The sequence below is a fragment of the Diadema antillarum genome, unplaced genomic scaffold (assembly GCF_040938485.1).
Source record: "Diadema antillarum isolate AM-2024a unplaced genomic scaffold, OU_Dant_1.0 seq00000854_RagTag, whole genome shotgun sequence".
Classification (NCBI taxonomy): domain Eukaryota; kingdom Metazoa; phylum Echinodermata; class Echinoidea; order Diadematoida; family Diadematidae; genus Diadema; species Diadema antillarum.
The window spans coordinates 422372-446457 of NW_027271725.1; the positions used below are offsets into that span (position 1 = coordinate 422372).

Sequence of the window (24086 nt, forward strand, 5' to 3'; positions counted from 1 at the left end):
TATCTCATCACACAGTAGGGGACTTTTGTGGCTCCTTGATGGTATGAAGAACTGATTTCAGCTACAAACATTCAATGTCTTTACAACCCTCACCACTTGGTCCATTACCTACCAGTTATCAGCACATCCTTCCTGGGTTAATGCTGTTAAGTCTGCTTCACTTCCACAGGACAGCTTTAGGATGAATGACATTATGGTATTTCAAAAAATAAATAAATAAATAAAAATAGCTAGAAAGTACCTGACTACATGTGGGTAGGTAGCTCCCAAATACACCCAAAGTAAGTTTCATAACAAGAGTTGAATCCCACAGGACTACAGAAAGCAGATAGACTTATTACCTCTGCCAAGGAGGTCATGTTTTTGTTGGTGTTGGTTTGTCTGTCTGTTTGTTCATTTGTCTGTTTGCAAAATAACTCAAAAAGTTATTAACAGATTTGGATTCAATTTTCAGGAAAAGTTGATGACATTAAGGAACAGATGATTAAATTTTGATAGTGATCTGCATCACCATTTGGCTCCAAGAATCAATTTTTGAATTTTTAGGATTCTTCATCATTGGGAAATAGGGTAACAAACAAGGGAATTCATGCTTGAGGTGTGCATATAAGCACTGATTATGCTTTTGAGACGCCGCAAGAAGTTTTTAAAAATAGAGACGCTGGAAAGGACTCTTATCATTGGGAAATAGAGCCATTTTTAGTATATGAGTCTCTGGGTGGAAATGAGCTGCGTGGCGGAGGTCTGCACTCTCTGAGTGCTTTGTGAGTTTATCAGTTGATTCTGATTTGGACTCCACTCATGCATTCACAGCAAAATCATGGAGGGATAAGCTTCAATTTAAGTATATTTTTACAAACCTGAAAGAAAACCTCATGCTACTTCTTGTTAATTCCTTATACAAGCATCGGACGTTCTGATTCATCGAGATTCTGCAATAACACGTTGCTCACTCTTCACAAGCTGTTGGTTTGATGATAAAGGATGTGGCATCACCAGCCAACATCCTATAATAAATATTTCCACTTTTATTCTTGAGCTCATGTTGAACAACATCAAGTTAAGTAACTTTCAGAGTGTGTATAGCCTTGTGTATAGTGGTCCTACAGATAACAGTGCATCAAATAGGTAGAAATCCACCAAATAAACACGACAAAGGCATAGAAAGTCAGCTAATACATATCATAGGTATGATTTAAGCTCTTGTATTGTCTTCAACATCGTTGACAATTGCACATACATTTTTTTTTTCTCTGTGTCACCAAGAAGGCCAACAAAAAGTGGTGCTCGTCAACTAAAGTAATTCATGCAAAGGTTCAATGACAAGAAATATATAGAAAAACATCTAAATATCATACAAGTATAGACAGAACCCACATTTTCACAAAGAAAAAAAGTGACTTCCTTATGTAACAATGCCAGAAGTTGTGCTTTGTGCGGTATTAGAATTGAGCATGAAGTTTCCATATCTCTCTTCTTCATCTAAATACTGTCTTTTTCCCTGTACCGGACACCCTTTTCTGGCATATGAGAAAGAATATATCCAACAATCCTCTTTCAACATATCATGTGTGTGTATGGGAGGTAACTCAGCTTGCCAGAACACAGTGGTCAAACAATTGCTGGCTGCTGCTTCAGTGTGTCCTTAGTTCCGTCTTCCACCACCGCCTCCACCTCCTTTACGACCCTACAATTTGAGAGAGACATAAAATTACCATACGATGTATTTCAGACAAAAAATTACCATGCAATGTATGTCCGAAATCAAATTACCATACGATGTATTTCAGACATAAAATTACCATACGATGTAGTTCAGACAGAAAATTACCATACGATGTATTTCAGACATAAAATCACCATATGATTTATAACACACATAAAATTACCATACAATGTATTTCAGACATAAAATCACCATATGATGTATAACACACATAAAATTACCATATGATGGTATTTTAGACACAAAATTTTCTATATCGCTGCTGGGGTGATAAAACCTCATACCTCTAAAATGTCAAACTGTTCAGGAGAGAGAGAGAGAAAAAAAAAAGCAGGGCAGCTAAAACACTATAACAAATGGGACCACCTTTCCTTTGACATGTCGGTTTCATGGTGGCTCTATTCTTGGGGTAAGACAGTTAGGATTTGGACAGGACATTACTTACTTAATTATCTGAGAATTGATTTTTTTTTTTAAAGTGATTGCCATCAAAATTTGAGATACAAGGTGTTGTCATCCCAGCGACAATATGATGCTTACTTCTGCAAATATTCTATTTTCTCCATACATTGGAAATCCGGATCTTGTATCATTTCAGTGGTAGCTTGTTTAGCAATGATGTACAAATCAAAATAAAAATATCAAAAGAAAGCTCAAAATTATGGAAAATTTGAAAATCGCAAATCAGGACATTACTTTTGAATACCAGGCTTAAAGGAGACGAGTCCAAAATTAAGTTTACCTGACATCATTTATTTTTTTCTTACACTAAACCTTGCTGCAGTTGAAGCTCAATCACACTGAATAACTTTACTGTTAGTAAAGACAATACAATGCACAAATTATTTTCGATTCGATTTCAAATTTCCACTTTACAGAGGGTAAACTGTGGATGGTAACAAATTCTTTTGGCTTAAACCATTATGATCTTATCATGATGTATTTATTTTTGGACAAATTTTACACAAGTGATCAACTCTCTTAAACCTTACATACCATGACTACTATTTGTTTTTGTTTGGTCTGGTTTTGCATTTTGATCTACTGGTTGCTCTATACCAATCTGATATTGTTACTACAGTATCTACAAGACCCATTGCAAATTGAATGACCACTGAAGAAAACCTGATATCAGTGTGTACTCCCAACATTAAAACTTTATCATTTGCTCATTACAGTGGTAAAATTATTATTTCTAAATCCTGATATACATATACTATTTGAATCATCTCATTCATGGTTATTTCTGTTCCAATATTAATGCTAAAAATATTTCTGGACAAGGACTTATGAATAAGGCCTTGATTATGATTGCCCTTACCTTATACTTACTCAAGATGACTTCGTAGGGGGAAAAGTGGACCAATTTGCCCATTTAAAAAAATCTAGACTCCTCAATAACTGGAAACCAAGTATGATAGATTGCTCGAGGTCTTTCTACCCACCTTCCTGCCTCCGTCACCACCCCACCAGGATGGCTGCTTGCCTCGGTCCCTTCCCCTCGTCATCCTGGGGCAGTTGGACTTCCTATGGCCCATCTCCCCACAGTGATAGCAGCATTTGGTATCCTCGCGGACATTGCCTCCCATGTAGCGGTTATCTCGCTCGCTAGTTTGAGAACGGAAAACACACCATAATGGGGGAATATCTCTCAACGGTTATGCTTCACAAAGTGGAATAATGGTATCAGGATGCATTTCATCAATAAAACCATTCTGTGTATACAATGTCTAAGATGCTTGCCTCAACCACAACTTATAGATTAGGTGAAATGTTGTTGGTTGACAAAAGTACATAACAATGTATGCCATGGTTTAATCTTATGTTACGGTTACACAAAGCTTGTCAGACTTCAAAATTATGCAGCATTTTGAAGTTTCCTATGTCAGAACACAACTCTATTGTAATAGAAGTAATTGGGTAATAGAAGTATTCACCAAGTTTCGGAAAAAAAATCCTGCAGGCATTGCATAAATATGAGGGAAAAGGTGAAATTTTGAAGAGTTGACCATGAACTTTTACCCCCATGACCTTTGACCCCATGACCCCAAAATTCCCTGGATAATCACTGCCAGTCATTACAGGAATATGTAGTATGTTCCATGAAGATACCTTGGATGATTTCCGAGATATGGAGGAAAAAAGTGAATTTTTATCATTTTCACTTGACCTTTGACCTCATGACCCAAAACTCTAACCAGAGAATCTCATTGGGTAGTACAAGTATAAACTAAGTTTCAAGAAAATACCTTTAGTCATTGCATAGATATGGGGGAAATAGTGAAATTTACAGCATTTGAACTTGACCTTTAACCTTGAGCATCTGCCCAAAAGTTGATCGGCACAACTTCACTCCCTCATACATATACATGCCAAGTTTTGTTAGGACAGCTCAAGCAGTTTTTTAGTTACGCTGTCCTCAAAATTGATGATGGACGGACGGACGGATGGACGGACGGACGGAAGGACGGACAACCCGAAAACATAATGCCTTCGGTACCACTTTGTGGCGGAGGCATAAAAAATGGCAAAACTAACATGGTGACGTCATGACACATGACACATGAGATAGATGTCCAGTATCATAACATTAGTCTACAATTGGCATCAAATAATTTTCAGCAGTCAATACACACAGCCTTCTTACCAGGCTTTCGGCTAAGCATGTCCATAACTTTGTCAGTGAGACTGCTAAGAAAGCAGTTTGGCATAACGAATTCATAAGTTTTAAAACTTTCTGTCAAATATTGCAAAGGCACTGTCTTCAAAAGAAAAGACTAAAAACTAAATACAGTACAGCCTAGCTTTTGCTTTGCTTTTTTTTTTTCTTACTTCACTGGATCATCCATAAGTCCTGGTGGACCACTCCTGGGTTCATTCTGACACACATCTGTAAGGGTAGGGGATGGCACAAAGCTCTGTCCTCTGTATACACACAAACATTAAAACAGTAGGAATGTGTAAAAAAAAAAGAAAAATAGAAAACTCTTAATGCATATTTTCTGTTCAAATTGATATCAAACTTCACAACATGCAGATCTGAGATAATCACATGTTTATTAGCATCAAATAAGTGACATCTTTAAAATGTCTGGCAGCAGCAAACAAACGGTTCTTGTCTAACCACAATCTGCTATAAAACATACAAGGATGACAGACAAAAAGAAGTGGTGTAAGCCTGTATTTTTCATTTCAATGTGGCATGATTTCTTGAAATAACCTTGTGATCTTCTTTAGGTTGCTTCCACATCACCTGCTATTCATGCTTACTTTACAAGAATCATTACACTTGACAAGAATCATCTGGAAAATTCCCATATGACTTGTAAAGAAAGGACTATGGATAAGCAGTCCACTGATTAAGGAATCCCACATGGCATCCAAAAACAGTGTGGAAGGTATTAACCCAATGCATACTGCAGCCTGTAGGGTCCTGTGTAAGGCCTATACAAAATTTGAGAATCTTGCAGGGAATCAGTTAAGCTCTCACCTGATTGCCATGACAGTGACGTGGCGTGCGGCGTCCTGGTCGTGACTGTCTGACGACAGCAGGTAGCTCTCTGCCAGCTCATGGATGAATGCACGCTGCTCTCGGGACATTGGAGGGAAGGAGAACGTCTGGCTGCTCTGTTTGGACTTGAGTAAAAACATCAATTTTTCTTATTGATAATAATGATAATAACTGGCATTTATACAGTGCATAATAATCTAAAACACTTGATATACTTTTCAGGACTTCCTACATATAAAAAACAACAACACTTTGATTCACTAGATAAATCTTGAGGCTTACCATTGCAATAAAATGGTAGGAATACGGTATGTTACATTTATCAAAATATCTATCACATTTATGAAGACTGATATCATATAGCTTGCTCTCACAAATTGGTGTTCTAAAGTATGACAACTTATTTGATGTTATTCAGGCCACCATACTCGGTTCACTGGTTGAGGCAACAGATTTCGACTTGCCACACTGAAAGACCCTAGATCATCAGTCTACTGTTTTAACAGAGACTCCAACCCAAAGCACCTTCTGATCTGGAGATTCTCCCGCCTGAAACCCCTAGCAAACGGGAGACTCCAAGTTGATGTGTGCAAAGCGCGAAATTCCCTGGGTTCTAGATGCTCTCTGGGGCTATCTAAGGCTTATTTTTTTCAACATACGATGGAAATAGGTAAGAAATCCTTTCCAATGGGAGACAAAGAGCCAGGGCGGGAGAAATTAAATCTGAAGCGGGAGAACGGGAGATTTTGCAAAAATGGGTTTTCAGCGGGAGATCTCCCGTCGAAAACGGGAGAGTTGGAATCTCTGGTTTTAATCATAATACATTAAACAAACAAAAAATGATATCTGCTACATGACAAACTAGTTTGAAAGGGAAAATAGTAATTTTGGTTGACCAACAGGTAAAATTTGGAAAACCCGATTATTGAACAGAAGTCAAATACTTCTTACACATTAATGTCAAGAATCTGCAGTCACGTGATATGTCTTTTTCATAGCGTAGCATAAATTGTAATCATAGTTTCTGTTAAGTCTCTCCTCTTCTGTAATGCTGCCACACATTTTCTCCTACCAGGATGTTTTTGTCATTACATTCTACAGCAACATGTTTCTAAATAGAATTCTGATTACCTCATTTACATCATTAATCAGAGCTGCAAAGTCTCTCTCCACATCAGCAACAAAGGGTGGTGATTTCCTGAAAGATGGAAGAAACCAGAGAAGTTATCTCAAATTTTGAGAACTACAAGGCCTTGTTTTACTCGAATGGGAACCAACTAGGTATACTATCAAGCCAAACAATGAACCTAAAGTTGGGACAGAATCGGATCAGATCTGGTTGGGAATGATATATGGACAATGTTGATGTACTCTAGAACATGGCAAGGTGGGTACAAGATATTGTTCCCAAATGGCTTAGAGAAATGGTTCCTAACTTCTAGCGACTAACTGACCTCAAAATTCTCCCTAACGTCAGCTGAATTGAACCTTGATTTTCACTCTTACTGAAACAGCTCCAACAGAACATGAAATCTCATCCACAAAAGGTTTGTCAGATATCAAACAGTGCAGTGCTGCAATCTGCTACAAATAACACGCAACTAAACAAACAGATCAATGTTACACACAACCAAAATATCACTGAAGTGCATAAAGCTTATCAATAAGATCATGAAGCTAGTAGTGCCAATATCCTCTAACAATCTTTCTATGGTCAAACGACTGTACATTGATCACAAATGATTGTCATGGATACCAAAATAAAACCAAACTAAAAAATCTACACTTTCATTAATACCTGTAGACTTCCTTCAAAAATGATGAAAAGCCTGCTTTAGGAGCTGGTTTGGGTTGGCTATTGCTCAGATTTCTGCAACAAAATAAGAATTAGAGAACAAAATCAAATGTGAGTACAAGTGATCAACCAATACCAAATAAAATGGTCCCCATTTCTTGTTTGTTCATTTCCATCTGAGAAGATGGCTGGATAGCCCATATTCAGCTACGTTAAGCTGATCTTCCATGGGGTCCAGTTGGATGTGAGGTGGGACCACTCCACCGGGTTAAACACCCTGCTCTTTGCGATGAATGAATGAAGCGGGATCTTTTATGTGCATGAGTTGTTACTCTCTCATACACGGGACCTCCATTTTATGTCCTATCCAAGGGACAGAGTGTTTTGCCTCTTGCTAGAGGGGACGGTATGCTAACACACAACATTGCTCAGTCCAGACTCGGGTTCGAACCCGGGCCGCGTGATCATGAGGCAGACGCGCTACCGACTGAGCCAACTCACCGCCCTTACTTTTGTCAATATTACCACATTACTTAAATCAGGTAAAATCCAAGATTTTATCTGAATGGCCCTCCACATATGGGTGGATGATATTTTCAAACGGTTTGTGATCTGTGCAAGCCAGCATCATGCTCTGCACAGTGACTCAATATGGGACCAGGTGCATGGGTATACAATGTCTACAGCAATGTGATGAATTATGTTAAGACTTACAACTTTGTAAGTTCATCTGATGTCAGGGGTGATTTCATTTCATTCCTTGACATCAAGGAGGGCCTATTCTACCTAAAATGAACATCCTGATACCTATATAGGTAATTACCAGACGAGTATAGTGTACCTTTGGAGTTTCCATCCCCTGGAAACTAAGTGATCACATCATAGAACTTTAATGTAGTGTGTTGCATTAGCCATGAAACAGAAAATTGAAATGTACCACTTGACATCTCAAACATAATTATTCTCAGAAATGAAGAGAAAGACATTATTTCTACTCAACGACAACAAGACGGTCTGTCACATAGTCTACATGAATTTCATTCAATTAAATTGCACTTGAGGTCCATAACATTTACCTGTAACTCCACAGCATGATACATTGCCCTGTATCATCTGATTCAAAACTCATCTTCACATTCAAATGACAAGGATATAACATACCTCTGTGTTTTCAAACAGTGATACTGTACTGATACAAAGTTTGATAGAAACATTTCAGCTTCACTTACCCCTGAGGTGGCACAGCACTTTCTTGCTTGGCTTTCTCAGCCTTCACCGCATCTTCTGTTGAATACAAAATAATATTTGGCACCATTGGAACAGTGGCTGAACAAGATATGCCAGGCATCATCAAACGTTCCACTTGTATTTACGATATCTTGTGTACGAGTCACATTCAATAACACAGCAAACACTTTCTTATACTTATTAAATCTTTGAAATTGTGATGAAAAGAAATCCAACAGATAGTCAGAAGTTTTGACTATTGTATACGACATACATTTAGCAAGTCTAATATTTCACGAATCTGAACTTCCCAACAATTTCACAAGTTAAATTCGTGATTGTGGGGCACAGGACTGGATGGAGAAATGTATGCGTGCACATCACAATTATGACGGGATCAGAATTGATATTTTCATGTGTTTTTAAATGTGAAAATAGTACCTGACTCGCGAAATTCGTGAAAGTAAAAACAATGCGAGATATTTTAGGCATATACAGGCATATACATTTGTACATTTCATCTCGTGTTTAGCTGTTGCTAGTTTTGATATATAGGTTTTGGATTTTTGTTTACTACTTAATGGAGAATTTGAAGGACATACCATTTTTTGCCAGTTCTGCAAAGACGTCAACCACTTCACCACTCTCACCAGTCACATAGAGAGTGACAGATACCAAAACATCTGATGCTGCATCCTATTAAAAAATTATATATATCAGTAGGGGTTAATTCATGACTTATAAACATGAAAGAAATCAGATGTAAACATGTCTTTTTCTGTTCTCATTTATTTTGACCCTTGCACTTTGACCTGTCACCTGTTAGCCTGTCTTAACACTCAAATCCTGAACATGTTCACTGACATTCAAAACAGCATTAAAAAAAAGAAGAAAAAAAAACTCGTCAATGAATCTATCAGTCATTATCATGTCCTGTGTAATTTGATTTGATTTTCTTGCTGTTGTTCATGAACTGTGCATAGTATTGATATATGGGCAGTATTGACAGTTGGCCATTATAGTTTAATTCTTTACAGGAAACATAAAAAGGAGACAAGACCAAGACGGAGGCAAAAATTTGTCCTGAGATCTTGACCTTCATGACCTGTGTATGCAAACAGCAGACAGTAGGTTTTTAAATATCAGATTTGCTTCTTGCTGTCCCAAACACCACAATTCAAAATTCCATAGCAGGCTTTTCCGATTCATTCAGAGTTTGGCGTACCCTTCAAGTCTTTCAGGTGATAATAGTGGCAATTATTTCAAGTTGTTTTTGACTTGTTATACACTTTACCTGCAAGTAATAATTTCCCTTTTGTCATGCAGTTTTAAGATATGCAACATAATGTGAAAATAATTCCCAGAGTTGACTAAACTAATCAAACAATATAAATTCTGGAACACTTCAGAGCTGAAGAATCAAATCCATAAAACACATGGAAACAGATTATCAAATATATTAAAAAAGCAAGAAAAAAGAATAGGAAAAGAGGTGTCAAGCACCTGCAACATCAAGATACTATCATCCTTGTGATTATAATGATAATTAAACAACAGCCATCAAAATGCAGACATTTGTTAGGGATGTTTGTCACATTGCATGGTTTGTTTATTTATTTCTTTGGGGTTGGAGTGGGGAGCAAAGCTTATTTGTCCCAAGATACACAATATATGCAAGAAAGTCACTGTACCTTTCAGTATGCATTGTACACAGGATTTTCTAATCAATAAATGCAATGTATAGCACTGATCCTTACCACTTTTGCTGTAGCATTCTTTCCAACAGTCAGGTAGTGGAAGAGTTGCCGAGAGCTCTCTGAGAAACTTGCCAGGTTTTCCTTTGCCAGGGTGCATTCCAACGCCTGTACAAAGACAATGCAAACAATTCAGTATCTAGATACCAGTCCACCATACTTGTCTACTGCCATGACCTTAACAACCCCATATTGTGGGGATTTTATGAAGTTGGAAGGTGGATCCAGTTCGGGTACATTCCAGAATCAGCGTAATGAATTGTGTGCAGCGTTATTGCTGATCTCTGCGTGAGTAAATACAAAGTCAAAGAATCTTGTCTGGAGTGAACAGTTACCGATGAGTGTGCACTTCGATGCAAATATTCGCTGACACGAGGCTGATGGATGCTATCCGTGGTTCCGAATGTACATGTAACCCCGGTGGGCAGCAAATGAAGATGAATTTAATCAGACCACTCATTTTCCCCCCGCACTACAGGGTCTTTAACCCGTTGAGGACGAGTCCCGAGTATATTCGGGCAAGTGTCTCTGGGAAATGTGTGTTATAGCAAAATCTGCCTGTCCTCGACGTGTTAAAATTAGTCAGGGACCAGCTCTTCTTGCAAGTGATGTTTTTTTACACTCTGCCTACAAGGGCCTGGTGGGCCATGTGGGCAAGTCTAAGTCAATTTCAGAACTTTCTATGTTTTGGGTAAGATTCAACACACAGTGGCAGAGTACAAAGATCGCTGTGGTTTGATCCACATTCCCACGAAAGCGTGCTAATTTATTGGAAATGTCATCTGCACATACATCTAGACTCCTCTGGAACCAAAAGCTTGAAAGTTTTCCTTTACAGTCAGCATCCATCATGTAGACATGCCCGCATGATCTTAATTACAGACTTGTCACGCAGTTAATAGGCTCTTCACATTGACAAATATATCATGAGATCATGACTGAAGACTTGTACAGATATCACATTCTTCGCCATTGTGCTTCTTTTATTACCCTAACTGAGAAAGAATGATAAAGTATTGTAATTCTTGACATAAAACAATGAACTGGTGATTGTAACAAACTATATATATCATGTGTCAGCTCAGGGCACTGAGAGCAGCTTTATGTCTAACATACCAAAAAGCTACTGCATAAGCTGTTATTTTCGCAAGGGTTTCATTTTTGCAAATTTCATGAATCACTGTTGGATCACAAATTTGACAAGATGCGAAAATATCTCAAACTGACTGGCATCAGTGCACACCTGATAGCCTCGGTGTCAAAATCAAGAAAGCAACATCTCGCGAAAATGTCCGTGACCTTCTCATTCCCCAAAATATCTGTACGCAAAAATAACAGCTTTACAGTATGCAATTGTTAGATCTTGTCAATATCCTTGTTAAATGAGGAGATGTATACATAAGTATATCAAAATATTAGGAATATGGCAGGACTAGAAGTTTTCATGTTCTTGATCCCTGACTCTTGATATTGTACAAATTTGTATCACAAGATGCAGGGCTAAAAGCAAGTATCAAACATTACCAAAACATGCACTACTATGACAAAAACAAAACAAAACCCCCTAAAAAACTCAAAACCTGGACAAACGGAAATTTTTTTTTTTTTTGGTAGTGCCCATCAATCAATTAAACTAGGGTATTCCCCAGGTGTTATTTGAAGGCCCTAGCTGCCATTCAAAAGACATGGTCATTGGTAATACCAGTATATTATCTACAATCACTAACATCATTGCATCAGCTTATGAAACTCACCTGGAAAGACATGTTTGTGTGGCTGATGTCCATTGACTTGAGCTGCGTAGAGTCTAGAGAGATGGCTGACCCAAAGTCACTGAGTCTTACGTACACCTGGAGGAGAGTATTGGAGGTATCTTTATTCAATTATGTCAAAAAACGTTCCCAAGTCGTAAGCTCTCCAAATAAAGCCGTTAACCTTAAACCGCCCTACGTAAAACAAAGTACAACAAAGTGGTCCAACAAAAAGTGGGTCCCACCCTTTATTAGGACCTTCTGTTTTTTAATATCTCAGCCATTTCAAAACCGATTTTCATCAAATAAAGTTTTCACTCCTTCTAGAATTGTATATTCTCTGATATTTCATATAAGTGGTTTTAATTATCTTGAAAAAAAAAATTGAAACCAGAATTCCCATCTAAACCAAAACTATACCATCCCTTTAATGAATAAGAAACGCAGACAGTGATCTTCAATACAGAGAACGTCAGTCATCCCTCCTTATGCTTGCACAATTTAAAGTAAGAATATTCATATCATAGATTCCATTTACAAAGAAACAAGGAGAGACTTGAACAGAACATGATGATTTTTGCACAAATACATCTGTAAGAGAACAGAGTAGGGAGTAAACATAATTACGTGGAGATGACTGGTCAACGATTACTGCTGTCTGTAATCATCTGCAAAAGAATAAAAAAAAAATCATGTGCAGATTCGAATGATGGTCACACAATATATCTCATTGAGCATATGACGGACATACCATGTCTTTTGAAATTTCCTCCACTCTGCCACGACACCAGTGACCCATCTCAGGTGGGAAGGCACACACCAGCTTTCCACGGTGTAGCTGGTCCATTGACAGAGGATCAGATGGGGCACTGCACAACAGGTTTTAAATGTTAACAACACAGCTTAATCATACACATTGCTACCTATGAATATCATGATGATTATAGTCTTGGTATATATTGTAGGACAAATTATGCCAAATCACTAACACAGAAATATGTGCTACCTCTATATAGTGAAGTAAAAACTTCTGCACGCTTTATCGTGAAAAGTGAACACTAAGCACACACAACTACAGATTATTGGAAGATCTTGTTTTGTGCTATCTATTCATTTCATAACCTCCATAATTGAGTGCTTTTTACATTATGGCACAGAACACATACTTGGTACTTTCTTTTTGTTATGCAAAGACAGTTAAGCAGAATTTGAAACAAATACATTTCTTTCGTCAAATAAATACATTTTCCAGAAATACTTTCACAAGTATCAAAACAGAAGAGGAAAAAGACTTACAAGACAAAGAATGGGGGGGGGGGTATATATATATATTTATATAACGAAGAATCAAGAAATAAACTAGTAATGCATTATTTTGCCAATAAAGAATGAGTTTCTTGATTCTTCGTTGTATTGGAGCCAATACGTGAATTCGCAACATATATATATATATATATATCATGTCTTCAGGAATTGCGCACAGTATTATATCAGATGGACACAATCAATACTTTTTTGGCTGCTTTGTCAACCCTGACACGCACTCGACTGACTACTGCACACCATATACTGACAAATTCCTCACACTTACCCAATTTCTTGCATGAGCCTCCTGAATTTGACTTCTTGGTCGTGACCTCTCACCTTAGCAGCCCAAAAGGTTCCATCGGCAGTTAAGGGGGAGGCAACATGTACCCCATGGCAGGAGCCTGGCAGAGTGATAAATAGTCAATGGGTTATCACATCATTCCCTAAATCAAATTATGTGCACTGCACTGTTAATCAATTCTCTCCAGAATTCGTACATCTCTGACCTACTGTCACAGGTGGAGTGTTGACAAATACCATATATTATGATACTGTGAATTGAGTCTTCAAATAATGCCATCAGAACTGACCTAAGAATCTCAAAGGCTCATTTAAATGCAAGTTTCATATTCAGCTAAACAAAAAGTCACATTTTAGTCATCACTTCAATCATTGAAATGCCATGAACAACTGTATATGGATACCTACATAAAATACTTCTCTTTTTGTTTGTTTTTTTACTGTGTATGTGACTTGCATAGCATTAATGTTATTATCAAAACTTTGAATATTTGAGGTTCACTGCTTCTGGGCTGTCTAACTTTGCATCTTTACATCTGCTCTGCACTCTATATGTTTGTTAAAATCTGATCATGATCACCTCATTAAATGTTTATTTTGCCTATTGGGCCATTCCAACTTGTTTAAAGATACCTCTTAGGTGCTCAATCCCTACCACTAACACAAACATATTCTTTACTTCTCAAAGCATTTAAATGCAATACAACAAGGTTGTACTACCTCTAGATTGTGAAAAAAAAATATTTGAAATTCATGCAGTTGGAGTGGTGAGTCCCACCCCAGGCCCCAATGGGGACTATCTACATTATTTGTACAACTCTAATGCCACATAGAATGATGCACAACAAATTAGAAGCAATCACAATAGCTCCATTGACCCTTTTGCTAAGAAGAGTAGTAAACAATCAAAACAAAACAAAATAAATGCATAGTAAGGATTGGAAGTTCAATTGAGTCCTTGTCTCAGAAGAGTAAAAAAAAAAAAATACAAAAAAATACAAAAAAACTAGAAAAGCACTCAGAGAGAACAGACCTCCGCCAAGGCAGCAACTCATGCAATTTCCCAAAATAAAAACCTTTTGTTTACATTATTGCACGGCACCTTGCCGAAGCAGAGCACGCGCTTTAGTGTGCATATGTAAACCTCCAGTACAAGCAGCTTGAACCCCAAGTTCGTTGACCTTATATGCCAGGTGATAAAAAATCCTTCAAAAATCCATGAAAATTTCCGGATCACTACCAAAATTGAATGAGGTGTTCCTTGTTTCAATATTGACTCCTTATGCAAGTTTCATTTTAATCCGTACATAACTTTTTGAGTTATTTTGCAAACAGACAAACCAACACCAATGATCACTTAACCTCCTCCTCCCTTGGCGGAAGTAAAAAAAAATACAGGATAAGGTTTGGTAGACTTACCCACTCCATAATTATGGCCATTCATGGATAGGTTAGCAGTCACAAGGTGGGCCTCATCAGCTCCAGAAGCTCTATGAAATTAATAATTAAGAAATTAAAGTGTAGTGAATCAACATAGACATTCAACATCCTGAAGATAATTTTGCTTACAGATGATAAAACAAACATGCACACAAACAAACAAACAAACAAAAAAACAGAGCAAGAGCCTCTTGCATCTCAGTAACATAGCACACATACTGCATTGGGTTGCTGTTGTGTTTTTTAACCAGTCACATGGTAAAACAGATCTGCAGTTTGTCCTTCCAGAGTCAGGAAAAAATTTTCCTGGTATCGCATCGCAATTTGCTATGCATTTTTAGACCACTGCTATGCAAACTAGCTTTTGTGTAGCAGTTTTCTTCCACAGAAGTGTATGGGATACCATTTGAAATATTGTTCATCAGCTGAAATTGCTAATCAAATTTTAGTTGGAAAATTATTCCCTGAGAGTTATGATCGACAGTTTAGTAATATAAGGCTGCAAACCACTTAAAAGTGGCTTTAAAAAATAATTAAAGAGCCATACACATAATAAAAACCTCAAAATATGAACATACGCAGTTATTCAGCTATCATTCTTCAACCCATTTGCTGCCCTTTTCTTCATATGAAAGAGGCTCGTGTACAGTTAAATACATCATGCAAAGCAAACTTTCTTCCTAAGAACAGTCTTTGAGGCAATTTTTCCTACACACAGGTTCTCTGTAAAGATCTGTAAATCATTTAGTAGTTTCTTACATGATGTATTGACAGATTGTAACATCATTTGAAAAACAGAAATGAAATCTTCAGATACAGTGTCATAATATTGTGATCTCACTAGGCCAGAACAAAAATGTAACAAACAGCTATGCAATAAAAGCCTTATCTACAAACTCTACTCCACACTAGCAGTAAAGGAATATTGCAAAAATATAATAATGATGTTAATAATAATAATAATAATGATAATAATAATAATGGTAATGATGATGATGATGATAATAATAATAATAATAATAATAATAATAACAAGTAGAAGAAGAAGAAGAAGGAGGAGAAGAAGAAGAAGAAGAAGAAGAAGAAGAAGAAGAAGAAGAAGAAGAAGAAGAAGAAGAAGAAGAAGAAGAAGAAGAAGCAAATAAATGGCTCCTCACCCCAAGTTTGGAACAACAAAATGGCTGCCGTAATGTTGGTACCATCCCATCCTAGGGTCTGTCTGTGGCATGCCATACGGTGGTAAAGCGTTGCTGCCATCAGCACCACTGCCTCCACTGACTGCTGTGTAGCTGCCATGAGCTGCAATGAACGCCATTGGGGACGTCTCCATTTCTTCCAAGACTAGTGTAAATGAGATCGGGAAAAACATTAATATGACTACCTGAAATCCATCTGTCCACATTAAACAAAGAATCTACCTACCAGTTACTACTCAACATACATTAGAATATGATGCCTAGATATAAGTACCAAGATCATTTGGCAACAATGGAAGAGTGCATTTGGACTTTTCTATTCTGCTATCTCTATGACCATAGCACTCTAAAAGTGGACATTTTCGCTTAAGTAAATTTATTGCACACGGCCACGTAAGATGAAGTTTGTGGAATGAAATATTACATAGTGATACATATAACAAGTAGAAATATTCACGTGCTACTATTTTCAAGCTAGCTTCTGGTTGCGTGAAATGCATGCGTGAAATGCAAAAAAAAAAATTCCACTCATACACTTAATAGTTCTGTTGAGATGCCATCCTATCAAAAACACAAATTCCCAAATAATGAAAATTGTGTCACAACCACCTTTTCATTTACTCAGATTTAGTCATGTCTAGTCCTGACACCACTTTCTTGCAGAATTGCAAGACAAAAGAACCCCATCCTGCCCCTCTCCCCTGTTTACTTGAATGTCTCTCAGCATTTAATTCTTGCCATCAAGAATCACCTCCATTTTGACTTTAAACCCTTCAACAGGATGTACAAAAAAATCAATTCAAATGGAAACCATTTGTCTCTTTTCTAAGTATATTCTATCCTATCCATCCTTTCCTAGACCATGCGGAGATCTCCTTACCCGTTTCTGGCTGTGCTGGAGCAGAGTCAGCTTGCTTCTCCAACGTTTTGGCCAGGTTGAGGTCATCCAGGGCTTCACTTGCATCCTTGAAGCTATCGTCATCGTCTCCCTCTCCGTTCTCAATTTCAGCCTTGGCCTCATCTCCATCTACATTTGATCCAGAGTTTGCCGTTTCTTCTTCATTGCCTGTATCATCTGTGGCAATCAAACCAACAAACAGATATCAAATGAACTTAGAGATATTTTGTATTGTTTTGTTTTTGCATTTCAGAAATCACTTAAACTCTCCTGGTTCACTGTCACATATTTCCATCCAGTTCAAACTATGTATTCTTTAACATAGGTACAGTTCAATGTCAAGTAGAATATATACAAATGAAGTCAAGCAAAATTTCTAAATTTGAAAGTAAAATCAAATATTCAATTAAATAATTTTATTACTTATACATGAATCATAGATATTGATATAATATCTACACAAGCTTACTGACCTAGGCATCAATTACAAAGTACAGAAACAAAAAATTGTGTATTGCAAAGACAACCACTTTCAATCATCCTATATGCAGCTCTCAGTCTAAGTTTGCAAACTAACCTAGTGAATCCTAATGGTCACCTCCAGACACACAGCCTCACATACTCACACTTGACCAAGCACACATACATGAATACACACACAAATACACACATGCACACTCACACTCACACACCCCAAAAAAAACACACACCCAAACACAAACTCACAAACACACACACATATTAAAGACAATGATGGATTTTCTCAACAATGACTTCAACAATGGGCTCCTGTTGATTGCCTTTAGATAAGGAGTTAAATTGTTGACTACTGTCAGTCTTGGAGTGGTGAGAATCCTTACTTTTGCACCCGCTAGTTTCTCCCACTTGTCCCTCACATGTTGTTCCATCTTCTTCTCCTCCTTCTTCTTCTTCTCCTCCTTTTTCTTCTTCTTCCTCTTCATCTTCTTCTTCTTTGTCTCTACTGTCCTCACCCTTCTCTCTGTCCTCCGTTTTGCTGTCGGCTTTCTCCTCCTCGATGCTTCCCGACTTCGGCTCGTCTGAGGTCTTCTTGCTGGAGTTCACCACCTCCTTGGTCACAACGATGTCCTTGGAATCCTCGTGCGTGAGGCGTACGTCTTGGTATGCGATTGGTCCCTGTCGACACGTCAGAGAAAGAGATTGATTATGATTCTTCACCGATCAGATTCAGGCATTGGGGGACCGGTGATCAACTATTCAAATTGTGCATAGTCATCCATAACTCAATCCAGAGGTTTGAGTCTTTCATTTATCATTCATCTATTCTGTGAGTTTGTGTGTGTAAGATTTGTTCCGTCAGTTAGTAAATTAGAGAGAATTACAAGATATCATGTCGCCTAGAGGTGTTATCCCAGGCTAGCAAACTGCCTATAACAGTCTCCTCCATTGGTACCTTAAATTACGATAAAATGTAAGTTCATGTATACATCAAATCATATTTATTTACTGTAAGCACTTATTACATGTTGATTTTGCAGGTGATTGTTCCTCTATTTCTTCACACACTCTCCATTATTTTCTCCTCACTTGAAAAAACACTACATAGCTTATCTTTTGTGAGGCTATCATGTGACAATCTGATGATGCACATGTGAAAAATCACGTGACATATCTACGGATGACCATGAGAAAAATAAGGGGAAATTTCGATGACCAGGGGCCCGTTTCATAAAACTTGTCATCAGTGACAAGTGCCACATTTCTATGACAAATTTGCTCTCAGCAAATCAGATGCAAGGATTTCGGTAGCTTGTCACATCTATGACAACTTGTCACTGATGACAAGTTTTATGAAACGGGCCCCAGGTGATCTCAATAAATATTTCGCTGCCAAAAATTTGCATGCCCAACATAAAATTGATTTATTTCATTCCAGTATTGTGGTACTGTAATATTGCTGATTTTCATTTGAATGCAGGAAAGGTCGATCTGGCAGTTGTTGTACTACAGCAGCACTCAAAGAAGATCCTCCTACAGCATGCTTGTGAGAGAAACTTACCACAAGTACTCAGGCTGACTGCCAAAACAAAAAAGATTCTAAATCTTTATGCTTTGACAATGCTTGATAAGAGAACTAAGAGAATCAAATATATTCATTGTTGCATAAACTTCAATGCCTAAAGGCCAGATACGATGTATGTATCATGGTTTACTATTACGTAGTGATGAGGAATCTTTTCACAAGCAAGTATGCACTGGTCACCCATCATGATTCTAGTATTTAGAATGAGCTACATCATTTGTAACGATAAAATATATTTGTCACAGCCTTAAAACTCTTGTCTATTCTTCCTTTAGATGTTCTTTTACTGCAATGACTCACATAGGTTCATTGTTATTTGCATATTGAGAAAGTGAAACAAAAATTGTTTACCTTTTTGCTCTTCGATTCTTCAGCTGTTAGGAAGATAAGGGTAAAGTAAAGGTCACTACAACCTGTCTACAGAGAAGCAAAAAAGTTCTTATCAAATTAATATGGTAGTGAAAGGAGCAACGATGAGAAGGAAGAAAAAATAGGTGTGTGACACATTACCAAAATCTACAGATGCAAGAAAGCAGTACATCATAGACAACAATTTCAGTAGGTACATGTAGGTAATTATGCAGAAGTAGAAACTTTCAATTATATCTGTGGTGTCATCAGGTTGAAAATTATATATGTGTGGTATGTGGTGTCTTCTTTTCCACCACATCGTGCAACGTCTGGTTTACTGGCACTAGTATTCAAATTACAAGAGACACAATGACATCTTTACCATGGATTTTTTTCCCCCTACACGATGTGTTAAAGTACAGATATAGAACTGAAATCCTCATATAGTGATGACATCTAACATACTTTCAAACAAGTGAGCTATACTACACTTGCCAATATTTCAACAATGCACACAACTGCCTAGTAACTATTATTGTGAAGTGGTATAACTTTAATCAATGAGAAAAATAAATCAAACCACCACAGTGTATCTTTACCCTTATATAGTTCTTACAAAGCTGATATTCTAAACTCCAGCTTATCATTCTCCCACAAATGCACTTAATTCAATTTCAATCAAATTCAGATCAGCCTTTTCTCCAATATCACATAAACCTTTTCCAATATAGAAATTACAGAAAAAAAATCAATGTAACATAAAGCATACAAACATACATTTGAAAGCTGAAAAAATATAAATACATAACCTATAATAAACTATCTAAATAAAATAATCAGTGTGGAAACACAACGATGCAACATCTAACTAAATAAGCCTCATTTAAAATACCAGTGAGGTTTAATGGAGTTCAGCTACATCATACTTGCTATGCCAAATGTCAATTTGCCTAGCTTGTTTGTCTGTTTTTCATTTTCCATCCAGCAAAATGGCCGGATACACAATAATCAGCTGCACTTGCTGGTCTTTCATGGGGTACAGTTGTGAGTACTCGATACGAACCACTTCACCAGGTTCACACCCTGCTCTTTGCAATGAATGAATGAAGTGGGATCTTTCACATGGGTTGTGGGTAGTGACTCTCTCACACATGGGACTTCCATTCTTTAATACGTCCTATCCGAAGGACAGACTGGTTTACCTCTACCAGAGGGGATGGCATGCAGACACCACAACACTGCTCAGTAAGACTCACTAGGGTTGGAACCCACATCTGAACCCCAAGCAATTTGATTGCATGCCAGACACACTACTGACTTAGTCATCTCGTCACTGCAAGTCACAAGTGGTGCCTTACCCTTTTCCCACACACTCTTGTTGACGTCCAGGTGTTCCTCTCCTTGCAGCTCTAGCTTGACTAGGTAGATGGGCATCTTCCTTCTTCTATCCATGCCAAGCTGACAAATAAAAACATGTTGAACTAATCAATCTTCTATGCCAAAACCCAACATATGATATGGCATTACATGCAAACAAAATTTAGCCTCTTTTACCTGTTGAGGACGAGTCCCGAGTATACTTGGGCAGGGGTCTATGGGAATAATGCGTGTTATAGCAAAATCAGTCTGTCCTCAACGGGTTAACTGGTAGGAAACCATTTTCTGAAATTATTCAAACTGTGCTACATTAATTCAAGTGGACAGGCTTTGCTTTGCATTTCAAGCATATTTATGGGTAAATACAATCTGAATTCATACTCTAATAAATGCAGATCTGTAGCTGAACCTCTGAGATTTTTTGTTAGTGTAAGGGAAATTTGGTAGCATTCTGGAAATTCTAGTCACAGTTGCAGGTTCAATTTCATAATTGCTTGTAACATGGAGTTTATGCAGCTGTATATGGTGATGGTGCTTGATATCACTTACTAATCAAAACATTAGTCATCAAGATAATTATGAAAGTGAAGTGAAAACAAGATGCATGTATGAAAATAATTTGACAATGACTTGATGAAGTTCGTATGGCCAGCACCTATGGTCATAATTCAAAATGAAATATGAAGAGACAAAACAGATTTAGATTAAATACAATATACATGCAAGTAGTAATAGACATCTACACACAAAACAAAAAGTCTAAATGGATCTCTATCTCTCCCTTTCACTTCTATGAAGCCACTCCAGTTTTTTATTCCAGCCACCAGAACTTTGAAATTCCAAAGTGTTAGTGGTAGAATGGGTCACCAGAGAATAAATAAAGTGTTGAGCCCTAAATGCTATTCACGCTAATGCTTTGAATAAATGCTACTGGCATACATACAGAGAGCGAATCTGGCTGTATCAGACCAATTACCCCCAAGGACAACTAACCCCCCCCCCCCCACAAATACTGGTTAGTGATAAGGTTAGAGTAAAGATTAGGGTTAAAGTTAGGTTTAGGGTTAGAGTTTGGGTAGGGTTAGGATTAGATTCAGGATTAAGATTAGGGTTAGGGCAAGGGGAAGGGTCTGGGGTAATTGTCCAGGGGGTAACTGCCCTAGATCCATAGAAAGACATCTGTAGGGATTTTCACTCACACAACTACTTTGACCTCATTTCATTCCAGCACACACTGGACTGATTTGCACCATATCTACCTTTTTGATGATAGTACAGTCCAGTAGTACATTGGCAGTCAGATCAGAGAACTCCCAGCGTGCTTGTCGAGGAATATCATCTGACATATCTTCAAACAGTGTACACACCAGGCCCTGTCAAAAAGGATCACATATTCCATCATTGTGTTGAAATGGGATAAATACAGTGTGGGACTTCCCCATCTGTTTTTGCTGGACATTACTTTCTGGATGTCTGTGCCGATTACAGCAGAGTAAAGAATTGAGCTTTCCAGCAAATAGTCAAAACTGATCACATAGTCGTCATTCATCTTCTATGTCTTATTTACGGAAGTCAATTTGCCTCAAAGACATGCCAAGTATTCAAGAGAATTGCCACTTTAAAAACAAAGTATGAAAAAATAAAAGTGTCTTTTAAGGTTGGCTACAACTCCGGAAAGCCTTGAAGAAAGATACAATACAATTGAACACCTAACCAAAAAAAAAAAAAGAGTTCTTTTACAATTATCTGGAAGACATTAGCTTAATGTTTCAAGCACAAATTGTTTGGGCAAGGAAATATCCATGACAAAGAATGAGCATATTATATCATTTTTTTTTTTTTTTTTGTTTGGTCTTGAAGTAAATTCCTGTTCTCAAGGTCATAATTAAATGGAGTTTTACAACTTGATAGCAGTTTCTACTATTCGCGGATGACTCATCAATTATCAGCTATCAGCTATCATCATCAACTATCAACTACAAACTGTCAAATTTAAATATCAACTATTAATCATCATATATCAGCTTGCAACTATCAACATCAACTACACTTGTATGTAACTATCAACTAAATCTTACCTGGAATGGGATGTCAAGGAATTTTTCTCGTAATGGCTGGATGTGGCTGAGAGGCACTTCCCCTGGATGGGCATAGTCCAGCCAGCGAATTTCAGCTGTGTGCTACAGACACATCGGAAAGCAGTAACACATTTAGAATCACACATGGGAAAAAGGAAACAATTAGAATTGACTTAAATTAGAGGGGCAAAACACTCAATGGCACAAAAGGCTTCTTGCTTTGTATATGAAAAATGATAGAAAGACAAACATGCCACCCAAAGTGCACGTGGCAGGTGAGATCACACAAGTTCAATTTTCAAAATATAGAAGGTGAGCTCAGAAATCAACATCATCAAGGCAATTTTAGTCTGCTAGATATGTGACATGAATTCATTCCAGATACAATGTAACACACTTGGTCATTACATTGTCTCAAGTTTTGAACAATTGTTGGTGTTTTGTTGTTGTTGTTGATGTTGTTGTTGTCATTGTTATGGGGCATCATTTGCTTGCAAAGTAATCATTACTATACTGAAAAAGAACATTTTTTTTTTCAAAATATGCAAGGACTTGTCTTGGTCATCTTACGTCCTTGAGTTTCTCCACTTTAGCCCTGTACCAGCGGTGATCCTGGTCATACTGGGCCACACAGAAAGATCCCTCCTTGACCAGTAAGTCCTCTAGGCCATGGGTTATTATGTCTCTCCTGAAACAATCAAACAATCAAAAGAGATAAAGACAGAGATTAAAGGGTGGAGTCATCTCTTCTTCAAAATTTTGCACCGGTAATACAAGTGACTTCCAGTATAACAAAGTTATTGGGACCAGCAGTTTTCTTTTGTTGTATCAAAATTTAGTTTTAGCTCAACAGTAAAGTATGTAAATAATAATAATAATAAATATCATTTAAAAAGCGCTTATTACTAAAGTTTCTAAATGTATATAGACGATAATTTTTGGACATAAATATCTACATCTTTGTAATGAAAATGTTGCTAAAACTGTGTTAATTTTAACAGGATTACACTGTATATTTTTTTTTTCACATCCCCACTTCGGGTGCCGGGTCAAGCAATTGCAGCATTTTCATATGGCCTGCTCATGCTTTTTCATCAGTAGTCCAGGTCCACTAAGTGAAAAGATTAAGGATTAACATAATGAAGCCGCTCAAGTACACTGCTGGAGTCAGAAGTTGGACACTATGCTCAACTCTTACATATGTGATTGCCAAGCTAAAACCCACAAAATGTCACAGAATAGGATTCTCTGTAATAAACCAAAATATGTCATTTGCATTGAACAACTCAAATTTCTAAGATTGTAGTACCTA

At 37.4% G+C, this 24086-nt stretch overlaps 1 protein-coding gene across 1 annotated transcript in view; it reads right to left on the minus strand.

Moving 5' to 3' along the window:
- Window positions 1–1645: 1645 nt before the first annotated feature.
- Window positions 1646–24086, minus strand: part of LOC139740451 (uncharacterized) — a 35481-nt gene continuing 13040 nt past the window's right edge. The window contains exons 9-29 of the mRNA XM_071651049.1: window positions 23345–23462; window positions 22775–22876; window positions 21956–22069; window positions 20678–20777; window positions 19320–19342; window positions 17767–18061; window positions 16889–17083; window positions 15970–16153; window positions 14792–14862; window positions 13356–13473; window positions 12516–12633; window positions 11768–11863; window positions 10017–10121; window positions 8862–8955; window positions 8262–8316; window positions 7036–7107; window positions 6369–6435; window positions 5217–5362; window positions 4559–4651; window positions 3172–3334; window positions 1646–1687 (exon numbers count right to left, since the gene is read on the minus strand). Of these exons, the coding sequence (XP_071507150.1) occupies window positions 1646–1687; window positions 3172–3334; window positions 4559–4651; window positions 5217–5362; window positions 6369–6435; window positions 7036–7107; window positions 8262–8316; window positions 8862–8955; window positions 10017–10121; window positions 11768–11863; window positions 12516–12633; window positions 13356–13473; window positions 14792–14862; window positions 15970–16153; window positions 16889–17083; window positions 17767–18061; window positions 19320–19342; window positions 20678–20777; window positions 21956–22069; window positions 22775–22876; window positions 23345–23462 (2371 nt within the window). The remainder of the gene's footprint in view (window positions 1688–3171; window positions 3335–4558; window positions 4652–5216; window positions 5363–6368; window positions 6436–7035; window positions 7108–8261; window positions 8317–8861; window positions 8956–10016; window positions 10122–11767; window positions 11864–12515; window positions 12634–13355; window positions 13474–14791; window positions 14863–15969; window positions 16154–16888; window positions 17084–17766; window positions 18062–19319; window positions 19343–20677; window positions 20778–21955; window positions 22070–22774; window positions 22877–23344; window positions 23463–24086) is intronic.